The 23,647-nt window shown below is 55.4% G+C and overlaps 1 protein-coding gene across 1 annotated transcript in view; it reads right to left on the bottom strand.

Moving 5' to 3' along the window:
- Positions 1-15,408, bottom strand: part of rabggta (Rab geranylgeranyltransferase subunit alpha) — a 48,509-nt gene extending 33,101 nt beyond the window's left edge. The window contains exons 1-2 of the mRNA XM_060937703.1: positions 15,251-15,408; positions 14,917-14,937 (exon numbers count right to left, since the gene is read on the bottom strand). Of these exons, the coding sequence (XP_060793686.1) occupies positions 14,917-14,919 (3 nt within the window). The 5' untranslated portion in view covers positions 14,920-14,937; positions 15,251-15,408. The remainder of the gene's footprint in view (positions 1-14,916; positions 14,938-15,250) is intronic.
- Positions 15,409-23,647: the final 8,239 nt, after the last annotated feature.

Below are 23,647 nucleotides of genomic sequence, written 5' to 3'. Positions count from 1 at the left end.
GCTCGAAACAGTCCTTAATATGCAGCAGAGACTGGCGATCATAAGTATGAAAAGCCTCAGAGTGTACACAGAGCAGCAGAAAAATTAGCAGAGAGAGACACAACAAACGAACAGGTAGGAGCTCATGGAGCAGACAGCAGGCCGACAAACACACTGGCGCCATCTTGCTGTTGGCCAGGGAGACAGACAGACAGACAGACAGGGAGGGAGGGAGACAGACAGACAGACAGACAGGGAGGGAGGGAGACAGACAGACAGGGAGGGAGGGAGGGAGACAGACAGACAGACAGACAGGGAGGGAGGGAGGGAGACAGACAGGGAGGGAGGGAGACAGACAGACAGACAGGGAGGGAGGGAGACAGACAGACAGACAGGGAGGGAGGGAGACAGACAGACAGACAGGGAGGGAGGGAGACAGACAGACAGACAGACAGGGAGGGAGGGAGGGAGACAGACAGGGAGAGGGAGACAGACAGACAGACAGACAGGGAGGGAGGGAGGGAGACAGAAGGGAGGGAGGGAGACAGACAGGACAGCAGGAGGGAGAGACAGACAGGGAGGGAGGGAGACAGACAGGGACGGGAGGGAGGGATGGGAGGGAGACAGACAGACAGGGAGGGGAGGGAGGGAGGGAAGACAGACAGGGAGGGAGGGAGGGAGGGAGACAGACAGGGAGGGGAGGGAGGGAGGGAGGGAGACAGACAGGGAGGGAGGGAGGGAGGGAGGGAGGGACAGACAGGAGGGAGGGAGGGAGGGAGGGAGGCAGACAGGGAGGGAGGGAGGGAGCGAGGGAGGCAGACAGGGAGGGAGGGAGACAGACAGACAGGGAGGGAGGGAGGGAGGGAGACAGACAGACAGGGAGGGAGGGAGGGAGGGAGGGCGGGAGGAGGAGACAGGGAGGGAGGGAGACAGGGAGGGAGGGAGGGAGGGAGGGAGGGAGACAGGGAGGGAGGGAGACAGGGAGACAGACAGGGAGGGAGGGAGACAGACAGGGAGGGAGGGAGGGAGGGAGACAGAGAGAGAGGGAGGGAGGGAGACAGAGAGAGAGGGAGGGAGGGAGACAGACAGAGGGAGGGAGGGAGGACAGACAGACAGGGAGGGAGGGAGACAGGGAGGGAGGGAGGGAGGGAGACTGGAGGGAGGGAGACAGAGAGGGAGGGAGAGAGGGAGACAGACAGGGAGGGAGAGGGAGACAGAGACAGACAGGGAGGGAGGGAGAGACAGACAGACAGACAGGGAGGGAGGGAGACAGACAGACAGACAGACAGGGAGGGAGGGAGGGAGACAGGGAGAGAGGGAGGGAGACAGACAGACAGGGAGGGAGTCGAGGGAGGACAGGGAGGGAGGGAGACAGGGAGACAGGGAGGGAGGAGACAGACAGACAGGGAGGGAGGGAGACAGACAGCAGGGAGGGAGGGAGGGAGACAGACAGACAGGGAGGGAGGGAGACAGACAGACAGGGAGGGAGGGAGACAGACAGACAGGGAGGGAGGGAGACTGACAGACAGGGAGGGAGGGAAGGAGGGAGACAGACAGACAGACAGACAGAAGACAGGAGGGAGGGAGGGAGGGAGACAGACAGGGAGGGAGGAGACAGACAGGACGGGAGGGAGGGAGGCAGGGAGGGAGGGAGGGAGGGGAGAGAGGGAGGGAGACAGGGATGGAGGGAGGGAGACAGACAGACAGACAGACAGGGAGGGAGACCAGACAGACAGGGAGGGAGGGAGACAGACAGACAGACAGACAGGGAGGGAGACAGACAGACAGGGAGGGAGGGAGGGAGACAGACAGGGAGGGAGGGAGGGAGGGAGACAGACAGACAGACAGACAGGGAGGGAGGGAGGGAGACAGACAGACAGGGAGGGGGAGGGAGACAGACAGACAGACAGGGAGGGAGGGAGGGAGGGAGACAGACAGACAGACAGGGAGGGAGGGAGAGGAGGGAGGGAGACAGACAGACAGACAGACAGGGAGGGAGGGAGACAGACAGACAGACAGGGAGGGAGGGAGACAGACAGACAGACAGGGAGGGAGGGAGACAGACAGACAGACAGGGAGGGAGGGAGGCAGGGAGACAGACAGGGAGGGAGGGAGGGAGGACAGACAGGGAGGGAGGGAGAGAGACAGACAGGGAGGGAGGGAGAGAGACAGACAGGAGAGGGAGGGGAGAGAGACAGACAGGGAGGGAGGGAGGGAGACAGACAGGGAGGGAGGGAGGGAGACAGACAGACATACAGGGAGGGAGGGAGACAGACAGGGAGGGAGGGAGGGAGACAGACAGACAGACAGACAGGGAGGGGAGGGAGACAGACAGACAGGGAGGGAGGGAGACAGACAGACAGGGGGGAGGGAGACAGACAGACAGACAGGGAGGGAGGCAGGGAGGGAGGGAGGAGGCAGGGAGACAGACAGGGAGGGAGGGAGGGAGACAGACAGGGAGGGAGGGAGGGAGACAGACAGGCGAGGGAGGGAGGGAGACAGACAGACAGGGAGGGAGGGAGGACAGACAGGGAGGGAGGGAGGAGACAGACAGGGAGGGAGGGAGGGAGACAGACAGGGAGGGACTGGGAGGGAGACAGACAGGGGGAGGAGGAGACAGACAGGGAGGGAGGGAGGGAGACAGACAGGGAGGGAGGGAGACAGACAGACAGACAGGGAGGGAGGGAGACAGACAGACAGACAGACAGGGAGGGAGGCAGGGAGGGAGGGAGGGAGACAGACAGACAGACAGACAGGGAGGGAGGCAGGGAGGGAGGGAGGGAGGGAGGCAGGGAGACAGACAGGGAGGGAGGGAGGGAGACAGACAGGGAGGGAGGGAGGCAGACAGGGAGGGAGGGAGGGAGACAGACAGGGAGGGGAGGGAGGCAGACAGGGAGGGAGGGAGGGAGGGAGGGAGACAGACAGGGAGGGAGAGAGGGAGGGAGACAGACAGACAGGGAGGGAGGGAGGGAGACAGGGAGGGAGGGAGACAGACAGACAGACAGGGAGGGAGGGAGACAGACAGACAGACAGGGAGGGAGGGAGACAGACAGACAGACAGACAGAGGGAGGGAGACAGACAGACAGACAGACAGGGAGGGAGGGAGACAGACAGACAGACAGACAGACAGGGAGGGAAGGGAGACAGACAGACAGGAGGGAGGGAGACAGACAGACAGACAGGGAGGGAGACAGACAGACAGACAAGGGAGGGAGACAGACAGACAGACAGGGAGGGAGGGAGACAGACAGACAGACAGGGAGGGAGGGAGACAGACAGACAGACAGGGAGGGAGGGAGACAGACAGACAGGGAGGGAGGGAGACAGACAGGGAGGGAGGGAGACAGACAGACAGGGAGGGAGACAGACAGACAGACAGGGGAGGGAGACAGACAGACAGACAGACAGGGAGGGAGACAGACAGACAGACAGACAGACAGGGAGGGAGACAGACAGACAGGACAGGGAGGGAGGGAGACAGACAGGGAGGGAGGGAGACAGACAGACAGACCAGGGAGGGAGGGAGACAGACAGACAGGAGGGAGGGAGACAGACAGACAGGGAGGGAGACAGACAGACAGGGAGGGAGACAGAAGACAGACAGGGAGGGAGGGAGACAGACAGACAGACAGGGAGGGAGGGAGACAGACAGACAGGGAGACAGACAGACAGACAGGGAGGGAGGGAGACAGACAGACAGGGAGGGAGGGAGACAGACAGACAGGGAGACAGACAGACAGGGAGGGAGGGAGACAGACAGACAGGGAGGGAGACAGACAGACAGACAGGGAGGGAGACAGACAGACAGACAGGGAGGGAGGGAGACAGACAGGAGGGAGACAGACAGACAGGGAGGGAGACAGACAGACAGGGAGACAGACAGACAGACAGGGAGGGAGGGAGACAGACAGACAGACAGGGAGGGAGACAGACAGACAGACAGGGAGGGAGACAGACAGACAGGGAGACAGACAGACAGACAGGGAGACAGACAGACAGACAGGGAGACAGACAGACAGACAGGGAGGGAGGGAGACAGACAGACAGAAGGGAGGGAGGGAGACAGACAGACAGGGAGGGAGACAGACAGACAGACAGGGAGGGAGGGAGACAGACAGACAGACAGGGAGGGAGGGAGACAGACAGACAGGAGGGAGGGAGACAGACAGACAGACAGGGAGGGAGGGAGACAGACAGACAGACAGGAGGGAGGGAGACAGACAGGGAGGGAGGGAGGGAGGGAGACAGACAGGGAGGGAGGGAGGGAGGGAGACAGACAGGGAGGGAGGGAGACAGACAGGGAGGGAGGGAGACAGACAGACAGGGAGGGAGGGAGACAGACAGGGAGGGAGGGAGACAGACAGACAGGGAGGGAGACAGACAGACAGACAGGGAGGGAGACAGACAGACAGGGAGACAGACAGACAGACAGGGAGGGAGGGAGACAGACAGACAGACAGGGAGGGAGACAGACAGACAGGGAGGGAGGGAGGGAGGGAGGGAGGGAGACAGACAGGGAGGGAGGGAGACAGACAGGGAGGGAGGGAGGGAGGGAGGGAGACAGACAGGGAGGGAGGGAGACAGACAGACAGGGAGGGAGGGAGACAGACAGGGAGGGAGGGAGACAGACAGACAGGGAGGGAGGGAGACAGACAGACAGACAGGGAGGGAGGGAGACAGACAGACAGGGAGGGAGGGAGGGAGGGAGACAGACAGACAGACAGGGAGGGAGGGAGACAGACAGACAGGGAGGGAGGGAGACAGACAGGGAGGGAGGGAGGGAGACAGACAGGGAGGGAGGGAGGGAGGGAGGGAGGGAGACAGACAGACAGGGAGGGAGGGAGACAGAGAGACAGGGAGGGAGGGAGGGAGGGAGACAGACAGGGAGGGAGGGAGACAGACAGACAGGGAGGGAGGGGAGACAGACAGACAGGGAGGGAGGGAGACAGACAGACAGGAGGGAGGGAGGGAGACAGACAGACAGGGAGGGAGGGAGACAGACAGACAGACAGACAGGGAGGGAGGGAGACAGACAGACAGGGAGGGAGGGAGACAGACAGACAGGGAGGGAGGGAGACAGACAGACAGGGAGGGAGGGAGACAGACAGACAGGGAGGGAGGGAGACAGACAGGGAGGAGGGAGGGAGGGAGGGAGACAGACAGACAGGGAGGGAGGGAGACAGACAGACAGGGAGGGAGGGAGACAGAGAGACAGGGAGGGAGGGAGACAGACAGACAGGGAGGGAGGGAGACAGACAGACAGGGAGGGAGGGAGGGAGGGGAGGAGGGAGACAGACAGACAGGGAGGGAGGGAGGGAGGCAAGACAGGGAGGGAGGGAGGGAGGCAGACCAGGGAGGGAGGGAGGGAGGCAGACAGACAGGGAGGAGGGAGGCAGACAGGGAGGGAGGGAGGGAGACAGACAGACAGGGAGGGAGGGAGACAGACAGACAGGGAGGGAGGGAGGGAGACAGACAGACAGGGAGGGAGGGTAGGGAGGGAGACAGACAGACAGACAGGGAGGGAGGGGAGGGAGACAGACAGACAGACAGGGAGGGAGGGAGGGAGACAGACAGACAGACAGACAGGGAGGGAGGGAGGGAGGGAGACAGACAGACAGACAGACAGGGAGGGAGGGAGGGGAGACAGACAGGGAGGGAGGGAGACAGACAGGGAGGGAGGGAGGGAGGGAGGGAGGGAGGACAGACAGGAGGGAGGGAGGGAGGGAGGGAGACAGACAGGGAGGGAGGGAGGGAGGCAGACAGGGAGGGAGGGAGGGAGGCAGACAGGGAGGGAGGGAGGGAGGCAGACAGGGAGGGAGGGAGGAGGGAGGGAGACAGGCAGACAGGGAGGGAGGGAGGGAGACAGACAGGGAGGGAGGGAGGGAGACAGACAGGGAGGGAGGGGAGGGAGACAGACAGGGAGGGAGGGACGGAGGGAGGAGAGAGACAGACACAGGGAGGGAGGGAGGGAGGGAGGGAGACAGACAGGGAGGGAGGGAGGAGGGAGGGAGGAGACAGGGAGGGAGGGAGACAGACAGGGAGGGAGGGAGACAGACAGGGAGGGAGGGAGGGAGGGAGGGAGACAGACAGAGAGGGAGGGAGGGAGGGAGGGAGGGAGACAGACAGGGAGGGAGGGAGGGAGACAGACAGGAGGGAGGGAGGGAGGGAGGGAGACAGACAGACAGACAGACAGACAGACAGGGAGGGAGGCAGACAGACAGGGAGGGAGGCAGGGAGGGAGACAGACAGGGAGGGAGGGAGGGAGGGAGACAGACAGGGAGGGAGGGAGGGAGGCAGACAGGGAGGGAGGGAGGGAGGGAGACAGGCAGACAGGGAGGGAGGGAGGGAGGGAGACAGACAGACAGGAGGGAGGGAGGACGGGAGGGAGACAGACAGACAGGGAGGAGGGAGACAGAGAGACAGGGAGGGAGGGAGACAGACAGACAGGAGGGAGGGAGACAGACAGACAGGGAGGGAGGGAGACAGACAGACAGGGAGGGAGGGAGACAGACAGACAGGGAGGGAGGGAGGGAGGGAGGAGACAGACAGACAGGGAGGGAGGGAGGGAGGCAGACAGGGAGGGAGGGAGGGAGGCAGACAGACAGGGAGGAGGGAGGCAGACAGGGAGGGAGGGAGGGAGGCAGACAGACAGACAGACAGGGAGGGAGGGAGGGAGACAGACAGACAGGGAGGGAGGGAGACAGACAGACAGACAGGGAGGAGGGAGGGAGACAGACAGACAGACAGGGAGGGAGGGAGGAGACAGACAGACAGACAGACAGGGAGGGAGGGAGGGAGACAGACAGACAGACAGGAGGGAGGGAGGAGACAGACAGGGAGGAGGGAGACAGACAGGGAGGAGGGAGGGAGGGAGACAGACAGGGAGGGAGGGAGGGAGGGAGGAGACAGACAGGGGAGGGAGGGAGGGAGGCAGACAGGGAGGGAGGGAGGGAGGCAGACAGGGAGGGAGGGAGGGAGGGAGGAGGCAGACAGGGAGGGAGGGAGGGAGGGAGACAGGCAGACAGGGAGGGAGGGAGGGAGGACAGACAGACAGGAGGGAGGAGGGAGACAGACAGGGAGGGAGGGAGGGAGACAGACAGGTGAGGGAGGGAGGGAGGGAAGGGAGACAGACAGGGAGGGAGGGAGAGAGACAGACAGGGACGGAGGGAGGGAGAGAGACAGACAGGGAGGGAGGAGGGAGGGAGACAGACAGGAGGGAGGGAGGGAGGGAGGGAGGGAGACAGGGAGGGAGGGAGACAGACAGGGAGGGAGGGAGGGAGGGAGACAGACAGGGAGGGAGGGAGACAGACAGGGAGGGAGGGAGGGAGGGAGACAGAGAGGGAGGGAGGGAGGGAGGGAGACAGACAGAGAGGGAGGGAGGGAGACAGACAGAGAGGGAGGGAGGGAGACAGACAGGGAGGGAGGGAGGGAGACAGACAGGGAGGGAGGGAGGGAGGGAGACAGACAGACAGACAGACAGACAGGGAGGGAGGCAGACAGACAGACAGACAGGGAGGGAGGCAGGGAGGGAGACAGACAGACAGGGAGGGAGGCAGGGAGGGAGCAGACAGACAGGGAGGGAGGGAGGGAGACAGACAGGGAGGGAGGGAGGGAGACAGACAGGGAGGGAGGGAGGGAGACAGGGAGGGAGGGAGGGAGACAGGGAGGGAGGGAGGGAGGGAGACAGACAGGGAGGGAGGGAGGGAGGGAGGGAGACAGACAGGGAGGGAGGGAGGGAGACAGACAGGGAGGGAGGGAGGGAGGGAGACAGACAGGGAGGGAGGGAGGGAGACAGACAGGGAGGAGGGAGGGAGACAGACAGACAGACAGGGAGGGAGGGAGACAGGACAGACAGACAGGAGGGAGACAGACAGACAGACAGGGAGGGAGGGAGACAGACAGACAGACAGACAGGGAGGGAGGGAGACAGACAGACAGACAGACAGGGAGGGAGGAGACAGACAGACAGGAGACAGACAGACAGACAGACAGACAGGGAGGGAGGGAGACAGACAGACAGGGAAGGGAGGGAGACAGACAGACAGGGAGGGAGGGAGACAGACAGACAGGGAGACAGACAGACAGACAGGGAGGGAGGGAGACAGACAGACAGGGAGACAGACAGACAGACAGACAGGGAGGGAGACAGACAGACAGACAGGGAGGGAGGGAGACAGACAGGAGGGAGACAGACGACAGGAGGGAGACAGACAGACAGGGAGGGAGACAGACAGACAGGGAGGGAGGGAGACAGACAGACAGGGAGGGAGGGAGACAGACAGGGAGGGAGGGAGGGAGACAGACAGACAGGGAGGGAGACAGACAGACAGACAGGGAGGGAGGGAGACAGACAGACAGACAGGGAGGGAGGGAGACAGACAGACAGACAGGAGACAGACAGACAGGACAGGAGGGAGGGAGACAGACAGACAGGACAGGGAGGGAGGGAGACAGAGAGACAGACAGACAGGGAGGGAGGACAGACAGAGGAGGGAGACAGACAGACAGAGTGAGGGAGGGAGACAGACAGACAGACAGGAGGGAGGGAGACAGACAGACAGACAGGGAGGGAGGGAGACAGACAGACAGACAGGGAGGGAGGGAGACAGACAGACAGGGAGGGGAGACAGACAGACAGGGAGGGAGGGAGACAGACAGACAGACAGGAGGGAGGAGACAGACAGACAGACAGGGAGGGAGGGAGGAGACAGACAGACAGACAGGGAGGGAGGGAGACAGACAGACAGGGAGGGAGACAGACAGACAGACAGGGAGGGAGGGAGACAGACAGACAGGGACAGACAGAGACAGGGAGGGAGGGAGACAGACAGGAGGGAGGGAGACAGACAGACAGGGAGGGAGGGAGACAGACAGACAGACAGGGAGGGAGGGACAGACAGACAGACAGGGAGGGAGGGAGACAGACAGACAGACAGGGAGGGAGGGAGACAGACAGACAGGGAGGGAGGACAGACAGACAGGGAGACAGACAGGCAGGGAGGGAGGGAGACAGACAGGAGGGAGACAGACAGGGAGGGAGACAGACAGACAGACAGGGAGGGAGGGAGACAGACAGACAGGGAGGGAGGGAGACAGACAGACAGGGAGGGAGACAGACAGACAGACAGGAAGGGAGGGAGGGAGACAGACAGACAGGGAGGAGAGACAGACAGACAGGGAGGGAGAGGAGACAGACAGAGGGAGGGAGACAGACAGACAGACAGGGAGGGAGACAGACAGACAGACAGGGAGGAGGGAGACAGACAGACAGGGAGGAGACAGACAGACAGACAGGGAGGGAGGAGACAGACAGACAGGGAGGGAGACAGACAGACAGGGAGGGAGGGAGACAGACCAGGGAGGGAGGAGACAGACAGACAGGGAGGGAGACAGACAGACAGGGAGGGAGGACAGACAGACAGGGAGGAGGGAGACAGGGAGGGAGGAGACAGACAGACAGACAGACAGGGAGGGAGACAGACAGACAGGGAGGGAGACAGACAGACAGGGAGGGAGACAGACAGACAGGGAGGGGAGACAGACAGACAGGGAGGGAGACAGACAGACAGACAGGGAGACAGACAGACAGACAGACAGACAGACAGGGAGGGAGGGAGACAGACAGACAGACAGACAGGGAGGGAGGGAGACAGACAGACAGGACAGGGAGGGAGGGAGGGAGGAGACAGACAGGGACGGGAGGGAGACAGACAGACAGGGAGGGAGGACAGACAGACAGACAGGGAGGGAGAGACAGACAGGAGCAGACAGACAGGAGGGAGGGAGGGAGACAGACGACAGACAGGACAGGGAGGGAGGGAGACAGACAGACAGACAGGGAGAGGAGGACAGAGGAGGGAGGGAGGGAGAGACAGACAGGGAGGGAGGGAGACAGACAGACAGGGAGGGAGGAGACAGACAGACAGGGAGGAGACAGGACAGACAGACAGGGAGGGGAGACAGACAGACAGACAGGGAGGGAGGGAGGACAGACAGACAGGGAGGGAGGGAGACAGACAGGACAGGGAGGGAGACAGACAGACAGGGAGGGAGGGAGGGAGGGAGGGAGACAGACAGGGAGGGAGGGAGACAGACAGACAGGGAGGGAGGGAGACAGACAGACAGGGAGGGAGGGAGACAGACAGACAGGGAGGGAGGGAGACAGACAGACAGGGAGGGAGGAGACAGACAGACAGGGAGGGAGGGAGGGAGACAGACAGACAGGGAGGGAGGGAGACAGACAGGGAGGGAGGGAGACAGGGAGGGAGGGAGGGAGACAGACAGACAGGGAGGGAGGGAGACAGAGAGACAGGGAGGGAGGGAGACAGACAGACAGGGGAGGGAGGGAGACAGACAGACAGGGAGGGAGGGAGGGAGACAGACAGACAGGGAGGGAGGGAGGGAGGCAGACAGGGAGGGAGGGAGGGAGCAGACAGGGAGGGAGGGAGGGAGGGAGGCAGACAGACAGGGAGGAGGGAGGCAGACAGGAGGAGGGAGGGAGGGAGACAGACAGACAGACAGGGAGGGAGGGAGACAGACAGACAGGGAGGGAGGGAGGGAGACAGACAGACAGGGAGGGAGGGAGGGAGGGAGACAGACAGACAGGGAGGGAGGGAGGGAGACAGACAGACAGGGAGGGAGGGAGGGAGGGAGGGAGACAGACAGACAGACAGGGAGGGAGGGAGGGAGACAGACAGACAGACAGGGAGGGAGGGAGGGAGACAGACAGACAGACAGACAGGGAGGGAGGGAGGGAGACAGACAGACAGACAGACAGGGAGGGAGGGAGGAGACAGACAGACAGACAGACAGACAGACAGGGAGGGAGGGAGGGAGACAGGGAGGGAGGGAGACAGGGAGGAGGGAGGGAGGGAGACAGACAGGGAGGGAGGGAGACAGGGAGGGAGGGAGGGAGGGAGGGAGGGAGACAGACAGGGAGGGAGGGAGACAGGGAGGGAGGGAGGGAGGGAGGGAGACAGACAGGGAGGGAGGGAGGCAGACAGGGAGGGAGGGAGGGAGGGAGACAGACAGGGAGGGAGGGAGACAGGGAGGGAGGGAGGGAGACAGACAGGGAGGGAGGGAGGGAGGGAGGGAGGGAGGGAGACAGACAGGGAGGGAGGGAGGGAGGGAGGGAGGGAGACAGACAGGGAGGGAGGGAGGGAGGGAGGGAGACAGACAGGGAGGGAGGGAGGGAGGAGGGAGGGAGACAGACAGAGAGGGAGGGAGGGAGGGAGGGAGACAGGGAGGGAGGGAGACAGACAGGGAGGGAGGGAGGGAGGGAGACAGACAGACAGACAGACAGGGAGGGAGGGAGGGAGACAGACAGGGAGGGAGGAGGGAGGGAGACAGACAGAGAGGAGGGAGGGATGGGAGGGAGGGAGGGAGACAGGGAGGGAGGGAGACAGACAGGGAGGGAGGGAGGGAGACAGACAGACAGGGAGGGAGGGAGGGAGACAGGGAGGGAGGGAGGGAGACAGGGAGGGAGGGAGGGAGACAGACAGGGAGGGAGGGAGGGAGACAGACAGGGAGGGAGGGAGGGAGGGAGACAGACAGGGAGGGAGGGAGGGAGGGAGACAGGGAGGGAGGGAGGGAGGGAGGGAGACAGACAGGGAGGGAGGGAGGGAGGGAGGGAGACAGACAGGGAGGGAGGGAGGGAGGGAGGGAGGGAGGGAGACAGACAGGGAGGGAGGGAGGGAGGGAGGGAGGGAGACAGACAGGGAGGGAGGGAGGGAGGGAGGGAGGGAGACAGGGAGGGAGGGAGGGAGGGAGGGAGGGAGACAGGGAGGGAGGGAGGGAGGGAGACAGGGAGGGGAGGGAGGGAGGGAGGAGGGAGGGAGGGCAGACAGGGAGGGAGGGAGGGAGGGAGGGAGACAGACAGGGAGGGAGGGAGGGAGGGAGGGAGGGAGGGAGACAGACAGGGAGGGAGGGAGGGAGACAGACAGGGAGGGAGGGAGGGGAGGGAGGGAGACAGACAGGGAGGGAGGGAGGGAGACAGACAGGGAGGGAGGGAGGGAGGGAGGGAGGGAGACAGGGAGGGAGGGAGGGAGGGAGGGAGACAGGGAGGGAGGGAGGGAGGGAGACAGGGAGGGGAGGGAGACAGACAGGGAGGGAGGGAGGGAGGGAGACAGGGAGGGAGGGAGGGAGGGAGGGAGACAGACAGAGAGGGAGGGAGGGAGGGAGGGAGGGAGACAGGGAGGGAGGGAGACAGACAGGGAGGGAGGGAGGGAGACAGACAGACAGGGAGGGAGGGAGACAGACAGGGAGGGAGGGAGGGAGGGAGACAGACAGGGAGGGAGGGAGGGAGACAGGGAGGGAGGGAGGGAGGGAGACAGGGAGGGAGGGAGGGAGGGAGGGAGGGAGACAGGGAGGGAGGGAGACAGACAGGGAGGGAGGGAGGGAGGGAGGGAGGGAGGGAGGGAGACAGACAGAGAGGGAGGGAGGGAGGGAGGAGACAGGGAGGGAGGGAGGGAGACAGACAGGGAGGGAGGGAGGGAGGGAGACAGACAGACAGGGAGGGAGGGAGACAGACAGGGAGGGAGGGAGGGAGGGAGGGAGACAGACAGGGAGGGAGGGAGGGAGGGAGGAGGGAGGGAGACAGGAGGGAGGGAGGGAGGGAGACAGGGAGGGAGGGAGGGAGGGAGACAGACAGGGAGGGAGGGAGGGAGGGAGGGAGGGAGACAGGGAGGGAGGGAGGGAGACAGGGAGGGAGGGAGGGAGACAGACAGGAGGGAGGGAGGGAGGGAGGGAGGGAGGGAGACAGACAGGGAGGGAGGGAGGGAGGGAGGGAGACAGACAGGGAGGGAGGGAGGGAGGGAGGGAGACAGACAGGGAGGGAGGAGGGAGGGAGGGAGGGAGACAGACAGGGAGGGAGGGAGGGAGGGAGGGAGACAGACAGGGAGGGAGGGAGACAGGGAGGGAGGGAGGGAGACAGACAGGGAGGGAGGGAGACAGGGAGGGAGGGAGGGAGACAGGGAGGGAGGGAGGGAGACAGACAGGGAGGGAGGGAGGGAGGGAGACAGGGAGGGAGGGAGGGAGGGAGGGAGGGAGACAGACAGGGAGGGAGGGAGACAGACAGGGAGGGAGGGAGGGAGGGAGGGAGACAGACAGGGAGGGAGGGAGGGAGGGAGACAGACAGGGAGGGAGGGAGGGAGGGAGGGAGACAGACAGGGAGGGAGGGAGGGAGACAGACAGGGAGGGAGGAGACAGACAGACAGGGAGGGACGGAGGGAGGGAGAGAGACAGACAGGGAGGGAGGGAGGGAGGGAGACAGGGAGGGAGGGAGACAGACAGGGAGGGAGGGAGGGAGGGAGACAGACAGACAGGGAGGGAGGGAGGGAGGGAGGGAGGGAGACAGGGAGGGAGGGAGGGAGGGAGACAGACAGGGAGGGAGGGAGACAGACAGGGAGGGAGGGAGGGAGGGAGAGAGACAGACAGGGAGGGAGGGAGGGAGGGAGAGAGACAGACAGACAGGGAGGGAGGGAGACAGACAGACAGACAGGGAGGGAGGGAGACAGACAGACAGACAGGGAGGGAGGGAGACAGACAGACAGACAGGGAGGGAGGGAGACAGACAGACAGACAGGGAGGGAGGGAGACAGACAGACAGACAGGGAGGGAGGGAGACAGACAGACAGACAGGGAGGGAGGGAGACAGACAGACAGACAGGGAGGGAGGGAGACAGACAGACAGACAGGGAGGGAGGGAGACAGACAGACAGACAGGGAGGGAGGGAGACAGACAGACAGACAGGGAGGGAGGGAGACAGACAGACAGACAGACAGACAGGGAGGGAGGCAGACAGACAGACAGACAGGGAGGGAGGGAGACAGACAGACAGACAGGGAGGGAGGGAGACAGACAGACAGACAGGGAGGGAGGGAGACAGACAGACAGACAGGGAGGGAGGGAGACAGACAGACAGACAGGGAGGGAGGGAGACAGACAGACAGACAGGGAGGGAGGGAGACAGACAGACAGACAGACAGACAGGGAGGGAGGGAGACAGACAGACAGGGAGGGAGGGAGGGAGACAGACAGACAGACAGGGAGGGAGGGAGGGAGACAGACAGGGAGGGAGGGAGGGAGACAGACAGGGAGGGAGGGAGGGAGACAGACAGGGAGGGAGGGAGACAGACAGACAGGGAGGGAGGGAGGGAGACAGACAGACAGGGAGGGAGGGAGGGAGGGAGACAGACAGGGAGGGAGGGAGGGAGGGAGGCAGACAGGGAGGGAGGGAGGGAGGCAGACAGGGAGGGAGGGAGGGAGGGAGGCAGACAGGGAGGGAGGGAGGGAGACAGACAGGGAGGGAGGGAGGGAGACAGACAGACAGGGAGGGAGGGAGGCAGACAGACAGACAGACAGGGAGGGAGGGAGACAGACAGACAGGGAGGGAGGGAGACAGACAGACAGACAGGGAGGGAGGGAGACAGACAGACAGACAGGGAGGGAGGGAGACAGACAGACAGACAGGGAGGGAGGGAGACAGACAGACAGACAGGGAGGGAGGGAGACAGACAGACAGACAGGGAGGGAGGGAGACAGACAGACAGACAGGGAGGGAGGGAGACAGACAGACAGACAGGGAGGGAGGGAGACAGACAGACAGACAGGGAGGGAGGGAGACAGACAGACAGACAGGGAGGGAGGGAGACAGACAGACAGACAGGGAGGGAGGGAGACAGACAGACAGACAGACAGACAGGGAGGGAGGCAGACAGACAGACAGACAGGGAGGGAGGCAGACAGACAGACAGACAGACAGGGAGGGAGGGAGACAGACAGACAGACAGACAGGGAGGGAGGGAGACAGACAGACAGACAGGGAGGGAGGGAGACAGACAGACAGACAGACAGGGAGGGAGACAGACAGACAGACAGACAGGGAGGGAGGGGAGATGGGAATTAACTGCAAACGTTTTAACTCCCTATCACTCACCATAGCTCACGAGTTTCAAGGCTGAAAAGAGAAAAAAAAGAACAATAAATCATCAGTTATGTACAGAACTCAGTGCGCATGCGCGAAACCACCCAGCCTTATGCTGGAGAACGCGAATCTACTGAGTGCATCTTTTATCATTCGTTTATGTGTAAAATTAAATTGTTCCCAAAAAGGAAATAAGTTGTTAACATGTCAGAAACAGATGTCAAGCAATCAGGCCAACACTTATTTTTACCGTTACTCAGCAAACCATCATCACTACTTCAATTTAGCAACTGAGAAATCAGGAAACGACCAAACGAGAGAAGAAATAAAGCTGAGAATCACTCACAGTGGAACTGAAAGCGACCCTCCTTCAGCACGCTCACTGACAAACTGTCCGTCAGCTCACAGAAATTAACACTCCAGCTGGTTTTTATTTTTCACTTTGTTATGCTGTTTGCTTTTAGAGCGATATACACTAACGTACAAAGCTGGTAGACTACAAAATTCAACTACTTCCGACTCCTTGCAATGGCGTCACTTCCGTTTTCTGAAAGGGCAGAGGTTTATTTTTAATTAAATTTATATTAAATGTTTGAACACCCAATTCATAATTTCGACATGGTTCGTTGTTTTCTTTATATTTCCAATGTCTAAACATTTGTATGACTTTTGTTTCCGGTTTTTAAATTTTGGACGCCGTTTTCTGATTAATTCGTCCTTTTGTTTTTAATCAACATAATCAAAATATTTTATAAACTATTTTTTTTTTCGCGGTCCGGTTTCCATCAAATCCTGCGCTCTGATTGGCTGGCGAGCAGGTTATGGACCTCTGGCGACTCGCTCCTTCACAACAACAAACGTAGCATTTTTTGTCAGCATATATCTTTTTTTTAATAAGATTTATTTACAAGATGATCAAAAATCTTATAAATGTTTGCCAGCATTTCTCAGGAGAATAGCATTAATTTTACAGCATGGATAGCGATAACGACAGTGTTCACAGCGAAAGTGAGTTTTACTACCCTGAGGAAGAAGAAATAAAATAAAACATTTCAGGAGAAAGATAAAAACCTGTAACTTGCTAACGCCGAGCAAAAACATGGCTGAATCCTGAATAACTCCTATTTGTATAAATAGGTGGCAAAATGTAGGGTTTTTTTCCTGCCATGGAAGTGCACTTGTATACCGAGGAGGAAGCAATTTGCATTACAGCTGTGAATGAGGATTCAAAATGGCATTAATTTTACAGCATGGATAGTGCATACATGTCAACCTTTGGTCAATCAAACCTGTATAACCAACCTCCAAAATCCGTATTTCCCTTATATAATCCGTATAAGATGCAAATTAAAATAATTTACCAAAAATTTGAATGATAATTAACAATGATATATCCAAGTTACTTTTTATTCAATATTAATAACAATAAACCTTCAGAATGAATACAAAGCTCCAATGTTTGACAAAAACACAAAGTGTTATCAGCGTAGTTACGAAGGAAATACTTCGTTGTTTGGAGACAGGTTTCACCGAGCGGCTATTATGCGCGAGACTTCATATTATGGCCCTTTTCCACTACCCTTTTTCATTTCACTTCAGCCCGACACGGCTCGCGTTTCGACTACCTCATAGCAGCAGGACTCAGCTCGCTTCAGCCCTACTCAGCACCCAAAACTCACACGGTTTTGGAGTAGGGCTGAAGCGAGCCAAACCGAGCCGAGTGGGGCGAGGGGCGTGAGGAGACACTCCCCTGTGCACTGATTGGTGAGGAGGAGTGTCCTCACATGCCCACACACGCCCCGCAAGCACGCTGGGATCTGTAAACACCGTAAACCCGGAAGAAGAATAATTACGAATTACAAGAATTTCTGAAGCCTTATGCGCCTCACCTCATCTATACGCTCTTGCGAGTATCTGTTGGCGTTGTCGGTGACAACAAGCCACAGCACCAAGACCAGCAACACTAACGACTCCATGTCCTCCATGTTTATTGTTTACTATCCGGGTCGTGTGACTACCGCTTAAAAGGTCACTGATGTCACTGTTTGCGCCGCCTAACGACATCACGTGACATCCACCCACTTTCGCTAACTCCACCCAATGTGTCCACCCACTTCCAGCCAGCACAGTTCAGCGCGGTTGTAGTCGAAATGCAACTCCAACAGCCCCACTCAGCTCGACTCAGCCTAACTCAGCACGGCACGGCTCAGCCCGACTCAGCCGCGTTGGTAGTGGAAAAGCGGCATTAGCCACAAAGTCAGGAAAATCTGTTCGTAAAATTACGTTATAATAACCAAATACAATGAAAAGTATTTTTCCAGTCTCACTTGTGAAAGGTAATCCCATGTGATCTCGTTTGGACGGTAAACCTGTTGGTACAGTTAAACGCAGCACATGAATGAGGCATCTTTATTCTCGGCTACTGTCTAGACGCTATACCAGAGATGGTTGAAGAATCTCCACTTTGCCACATCCAATATGGCGGCGAGGATGATGTATGATTCTACGCAGAAGGCAGCGTCTATGTTTATATGTCTATGACTTCACGGTTGGCGGGATTCTCGCAATGTGGTGTGCGTGTGCGCATGATCAAAAGTGGAACGAAGTCTCGCTACCACAAGATAACGCGCGATTTCATAAGACTCTTTACTGGCTGTCTGTGGTGTACAGTATGTTTGTAAATGTTATGCACTCTTATCATCGTGGGAATTGATTATAGCTCTAAATAAATATTGAAGTTTTTTTAAAGAATCCGTATAACTTTATTTATATGCCCGTATACTACATTTATTGAATCAAATCCGTATAAAATACGGACATTCCGTATAGGTTGACATGTATGATAGTGATAAGGACAGTGTTCACAGCGAAAGCGAGTTTTACTACCCTGAGGAAGAAGAAATAAAAGAAACACTGCATTAAAAACCAATATGATTATATATATGGGGGTGGCACGGTGGTGTAGTAGTGGTTAGCGCTGTCACCTCACAGCAAGAAGGTCTGGGTTTGAGCCCCGTGGCCGGCGAGGGCCTTTCTGTATGGAGTTTGCATGTTCTCCCCGTGTCCGCGTGGGTTTCCTCTGGGTGCTCCGGTTTCCCCCACAGTCCAAAGACATGCAGGTTAGGTTAACTGGTGACTCTAAATTGACCGTAGGTGTGAATGTGAATGGTTGTCTATGTGTCAGCCCTGTGATGACCTGGCGACTTGTTCAGGGTGTACCCCGCCTTTCGCCCATAGTCAGCTGGGATAGGCTCCAGTTTGCCTGCGACCCTGTAGAACAGGATAAAGTGGCTAGAGATAATGACTTGAGATGAGATTATACATACGGGACACTTTTTCCATGGGATAAAAATGTGTTCTATTCCCTTCTAGCGGGTTTACTGATAGCATGCAATATTATCATATCACTTATTCTCCATGTATTATGCCACTCTCCCCAATGGAGAATGAGCGTGCAATATTGTTATAATATTGCACATTGTCAAGACAGCATGACGTCACACGTCAGAGTGCTTGCAAATTGCCAATGACAAAACTTTTCTGCTGCGCATGCACACAATCATTTCTTTATCTGCCAGGAAAGAGAGAAGATGAGGCTAATCCAGTGCTACTGCTAGGATTAGCAATGCTGTAATTAAGCACTAAATAAATAAACTGAAACTAAAGATGTACTGAACACCTGAAAGGCTACCAAAACTTCATTATATATTCTTCATGCATATTTATTTATAAGAGAAAAACATACCAACGGACATTGAAAAACTGGAAGAGAGACACATCGGAGCTGTACAACTTCTGCGCTAGCAAGTGACTGTGGCAGTTTGTAAACAAACATGGCCACAAGGTTTGCTTCATTAAAAGCAGAAGATTTTGAGAGAATTTTGGCAGCCAGGTCGCTCTGTTGTCTCAAGATTCTCAAGATGTTTATTTGTCATATACACAATAACAGACACAGCAGTTTATTATTGGGTAATGAAATTCTTATTTTGCAACTGCCCGACCAAACTATGCTTACCAATATGGAATGCAAAATATAAAAGTAGAATGAAAAACGAAGATAACATTTAAAAAAAAAAAAAAAGAAGAGGCAAACAATGTGCAAACATAGAGTGTTGTGTGTAGTTGTCGATGTTGATTTGAAAAGTAATGAAGTAAATTATACAGGGAAAATAATAATAATAATAATAATAATATTCAGCTTGACTGCGCTAGCATTGGCCTTCACTAACACCACACCAGCTAGAAACTAACTGGATTGTCGCACTAACAGCACAGAGTCGTGGGTAAGCTCGTGTTTGCCTTTGTTAACACTACTGCTACGCTGGCTGGAAGCTAACTGGATTGCCGGGCTAATAGCACCGAGTCACGGGTAAGCTTGCGTTGGCCTTCGAGAATGCTAATATGAAGAGTGCGTTTGTATAATAATAATAATAATAATAATAATAATATTGGCTGGGTTTTTTGTGGTCTGTCAGATACAGTGGTGCTTGAAAGTTTGTGAACCCTTTAGAATTTTCTATATTTCTGCATAAATATGACCTAAAACAACATCAGATTTTCACACAAGTCCTAAAAGTAGATAAAGCGAACCATGTTAAACAAATGAGACAAAAATATACACTTGGTCATTTATTTGAGGAAAACAATCTAATATTACATATCTGTGAGTGGCAAAAGTATGTGAACCTTTGCTTTCAGTATCTGGTGTGACCCCCTTGTGCAGCAATAACTGCAACTAAACGTTTCCGGTAACTGTTGATCAGTCCTGCACAGCGGCTTGGAGGAATTTTAGCCCATTCCTCCGTACAGAACAACTTCAACTCTGGGATGTTGATAGGTTTCCTCACATGAACTGCTCGCTTCAGGTCCTTCCACAACATTTTGATTGGATTAAGGTCAGGACTTTGACTTGGCCATTCCAAAACATTAACTTTATTCTTCTTTAACTATTCTTTGGTAGAATGACTTGTGTGCTTAGGGTTGTTGTCTTGCTGCATCACCCACCTTCTCTTGAGATTCAGTTCATGGACAGATGTCCTGACATTTTCCTTTAGAATCTGCTGGTATAATTCAGAATTCATTGTTCCATCAATGATGGCAAGCCGTCCTGGCCCAGATGCAGCAAAACAGGCCCAAATCATGATACTACCACCACCATGTTTCACAGATGGGATAAGGTTCTTATGCTGGAATGCAGTGTTTTCCTTTCTCCAAACATAACGCTTCTCATTTAAACCAAAAAGTTCTATTTTGGTCTCATCCATCCACAAAACATTTTTTCAATAGCCTTCTGGCTTGTCCACGTGATCTTTAGCAAACTGCAGACGAGCAGTAATGTTCTTTTTGGAGAGCAGTGGCTTTCTCCTTGCAACCCTGCCATGCACACTATTGTTGTTCAATGTTCTCCTGATGGTGGACTCATGAACATTAACATTAGCCAATGTGAGAGGGGCCATCAGTTGCTTAGAAGTTACCCTGGGGTCCTTTGTGACTTCACCAACGATTACACGCCTTGCTCTTGGAAAGATCTTTGTTGGTCGACCACTCCTGGGGAGGGTAGCAATGGTCTTGAATTTCCTCCATTTGTACACAATCTGTCTGACTGTGGATTGGTGGAGTCCAAATACTTTAGAGATGGTTTTGTAACCTTTTCCAGCCTGATGAGCATCAACAATGCTTTTTCTGAGGTCCTCAGATATCACCTTTATTCGTGCCATGATACACTTCCACAAACATGTGTTGTGAAGATCAGACTTTGATAGATCCCTGTTCTTTAAATAAAACAGGGTGCCCACTCACACCTGATTGCCATTCCATTGATTGAAAACACCTGACTCTAATTTCACCTCCAAATTAACTGCTAATCCTAGAGGTTCACATACTTTTGCCATTCACAGATATGTAATATTGGATCATTTTCCTCAGTTCTCTTTATCTACTTTTAGGACTTGTGTGAAAATCTGTCGTCGTCTTTGGTCATATTTATGCAGAAACATCGAAAATTCTAAAGGGTTCACAAACTTTCAAGCACCACTGTATATTCCATTCAGCTAGCATGATACTGAACTCGTCTTCGACTCGTTCAATACCATGCGAGTTAAATGGAATATACCTGATAGACCACTCAAAGCCAGCCAATATTATTTAATTACTAAATGGGCTTGGGAACGTGTCTGAAAGTGTTTTTGGTAAACAGAGTTCTTCACTGTATCTGCGAATGCAAGTAAGCCATATACGAACAACATCCAGAAATGCTGCCAACTTCTCTGGGACCGAGCTCATCTGAGACAGACTGAGACAAAGTGGAAAAGTATGCTGTGGTCTGATGAGTCCACATTTCAAATTGTTTTTGGAAATCATGGATGTCGTATCCTCCAAGGTAAAGAGGAAAAGGACCATCCAGATTGTTACCAGCACAAAATTCAAAAGCCAGAATCTGTGATGGTATGGGGGTGGGGTGGGGTGGGGGGGGGGGGGGGTGTTAGTGCCCATGGCAGGGGTAACTTAAACATCTGTGAAGGCTCCATTAATGCTGAAAGTTACCTACAGGTTTTGGAGCACCAAACACTGCCATCCAGATGACATCTTTTTCAGGGATGTCCTTGTTTGCAAGCCATTGCATTCTGTTTTTTAATTTATGTTTGACGTGGCATCCCATTTTTTTTTTTAAATTAGGGTTGTATTTCATCAAAGCAATCATTAGTCAATATTTATTTGGGTTTTTTTGTGAAACATACTTCAGCTCTGACAGGTTTAATCAAGCTGAAATAATTAACTTTAATTCAGTGGCATGACCATTGTACAATTACAGTACAATATTGCCAAATGTAGTGAAATGACAAATGTTTATACAAGTGACAGAAAAAAAGAAAACAAAAAAGCAAAAATGTACATAATCACTCGGTGCAAAGGTCAGCTAGGACTCTGCATGTGGGCGCACACGCTGTCGTCTCCATAGGTAGAAACGTTTGAGCACTAGGTGGTGCTCAAGTATTTCTAATATACAGCCCTATCATCTTAGAAAGCCTGTAGGCCAGACAAGTCCAGATATTTAGCAAAAATATATCTGTGAAAATGTTTCCCAGTGGTTTTTTTTTCTTCTTTTCTTTTTTTTAATAGCCAGTGGTGGCTCACCAGTTAAAGCTGAGCCTACTGGCAGAAGGTTGGGGGTTCACAAGCCCCAGCACTGCCACTGCTGGGTCATTGAAGGCAGCCCTTAACCCTCTCTGCTCAGGGGTTCTGTATCATGGCTGACTTTGTACTCTGGCCCTAACTTCCTATCAAGCTGGGATATGCAAAGAACATGATTTCACTGTGCATGCATATACAGTGGTGCTTGAAAGTTTGTGAACCCTTTAGAATTTTCTATATTTCTGCGTAAATAAGACCAAAAACATGATCAGATTTTCACACAAGTTCTAAAAGTAGATGAAGAGAACCCAGTTAAATAAATGAGACAAAAATATTATATTTGGTCATTTATCTCCTGAGGAAAATGATCCAATATTACATATCTGTGAGTGGTAAAAGTATGTGAACCTTTGCTTTCAGTATCTGGTGTGACCCCCTTGTGCAGCAATAACTGCAACTAAACGTTTCTGGTAGCTGTTGATCAGTCCTGCACACCGGCTTGGAAGAATTTTAGCCCGTTCCTCCGTACAGAACAGCTTCAACTCTGGGATGTTGGTGGGTTTCCTCACATGAACTGCTCGCTTCAGGTCCTTCCACAACATTTCCATTGGATTAAGGTCAGGACTTTGATTTGGCCATTCCAAAACATTAACTTTATTCTTCTTTAACCATTCTTTGGTAGAACGACTTGTGTGCTTAGGGTTGTTGTCTTGCTGCATGACCCACCTTCTCTTGAGATTCAGTTCATGGACAGATGTCCTGACATTTTCCTTTAGAATTCGCTGGTATAATTCAGGATTCATTGTTCCATCAATGATGGCAAGCCGTCCTGGCCCAGAGGCAGCAAAACAGGCCCAAACCATGATACTACCACCACCATGTTTCACAGATGGGATAAGGTTCTTATGCTGGAATGCACTGTTTTCCTTTCTCCAAACATAATGCTTCTCATTTAAACCAAAAAAGTTCTATTTTGGTCTCATCCGTCCACAAAACATTTTTCCAATTGCCTTCTGGCTTTTCCACATGATCTTTAGCAAACTGCAGACGAGCAGCAATGTTCTTTTTGGAGAGCAGTGGCTTTCTCCTTGCAACCCTGCCATGCACACCATTGTTGTTCAGTGTTCTCCTGATGGTGGACTCATGAACATTAGCCAAATGTGAGAGAGGCCTTCAGTTGCTTAGAAGTTACCCTGGGGTCTTTTGTGACCTCGCCAACTATTACACACCTTGGTCTTGGAGTGATCCTTGTTGGTCGACCACTCCTGGGGAGGGTAACAATGGTCTTGAATTTCCTCCAATTGTACACAATCTGTCTGTCTGTGGATTGGTGGAGTCCAAACTCTTTAGAGATGGTTTTGTGACCTTTTCCAGCCTGATGAGCATCAACAACGCTTTTTCTGAGGTCCTCAGAAATCTCCTTTGTTCATGTCATGATACACTTCCACAAACATGTGTTGTGAAGATCAGACTTTGATAGATCCCTGTTCTTTAAATAAAACAGGGTGCCCACTCACACCTGATTGTCAACCCACTGACTGAAAACACCCGACACTAATTTCACCTTCAAATTAACTGCTAATCCTGGAGGTTCACATACTTTTGCCACTCA

This window comes from Neoarius graeffei, chromosome 13 (genome assembly GCF_027579695.1).
Source record: "Neoarius graeffei isolate fNeoGra1 chromosome 13, fNeoGra1.pri, whole genome shotgun sequence".
NCBI lineage: Eukaryota > Metazoa > Chordata > Actinopteri > Siluriformes > Ariidae > Neoarius > Neoarius graeffei.
This window is presented reverse-complemented; position numbering and strand designations above follow the sequence as displayed.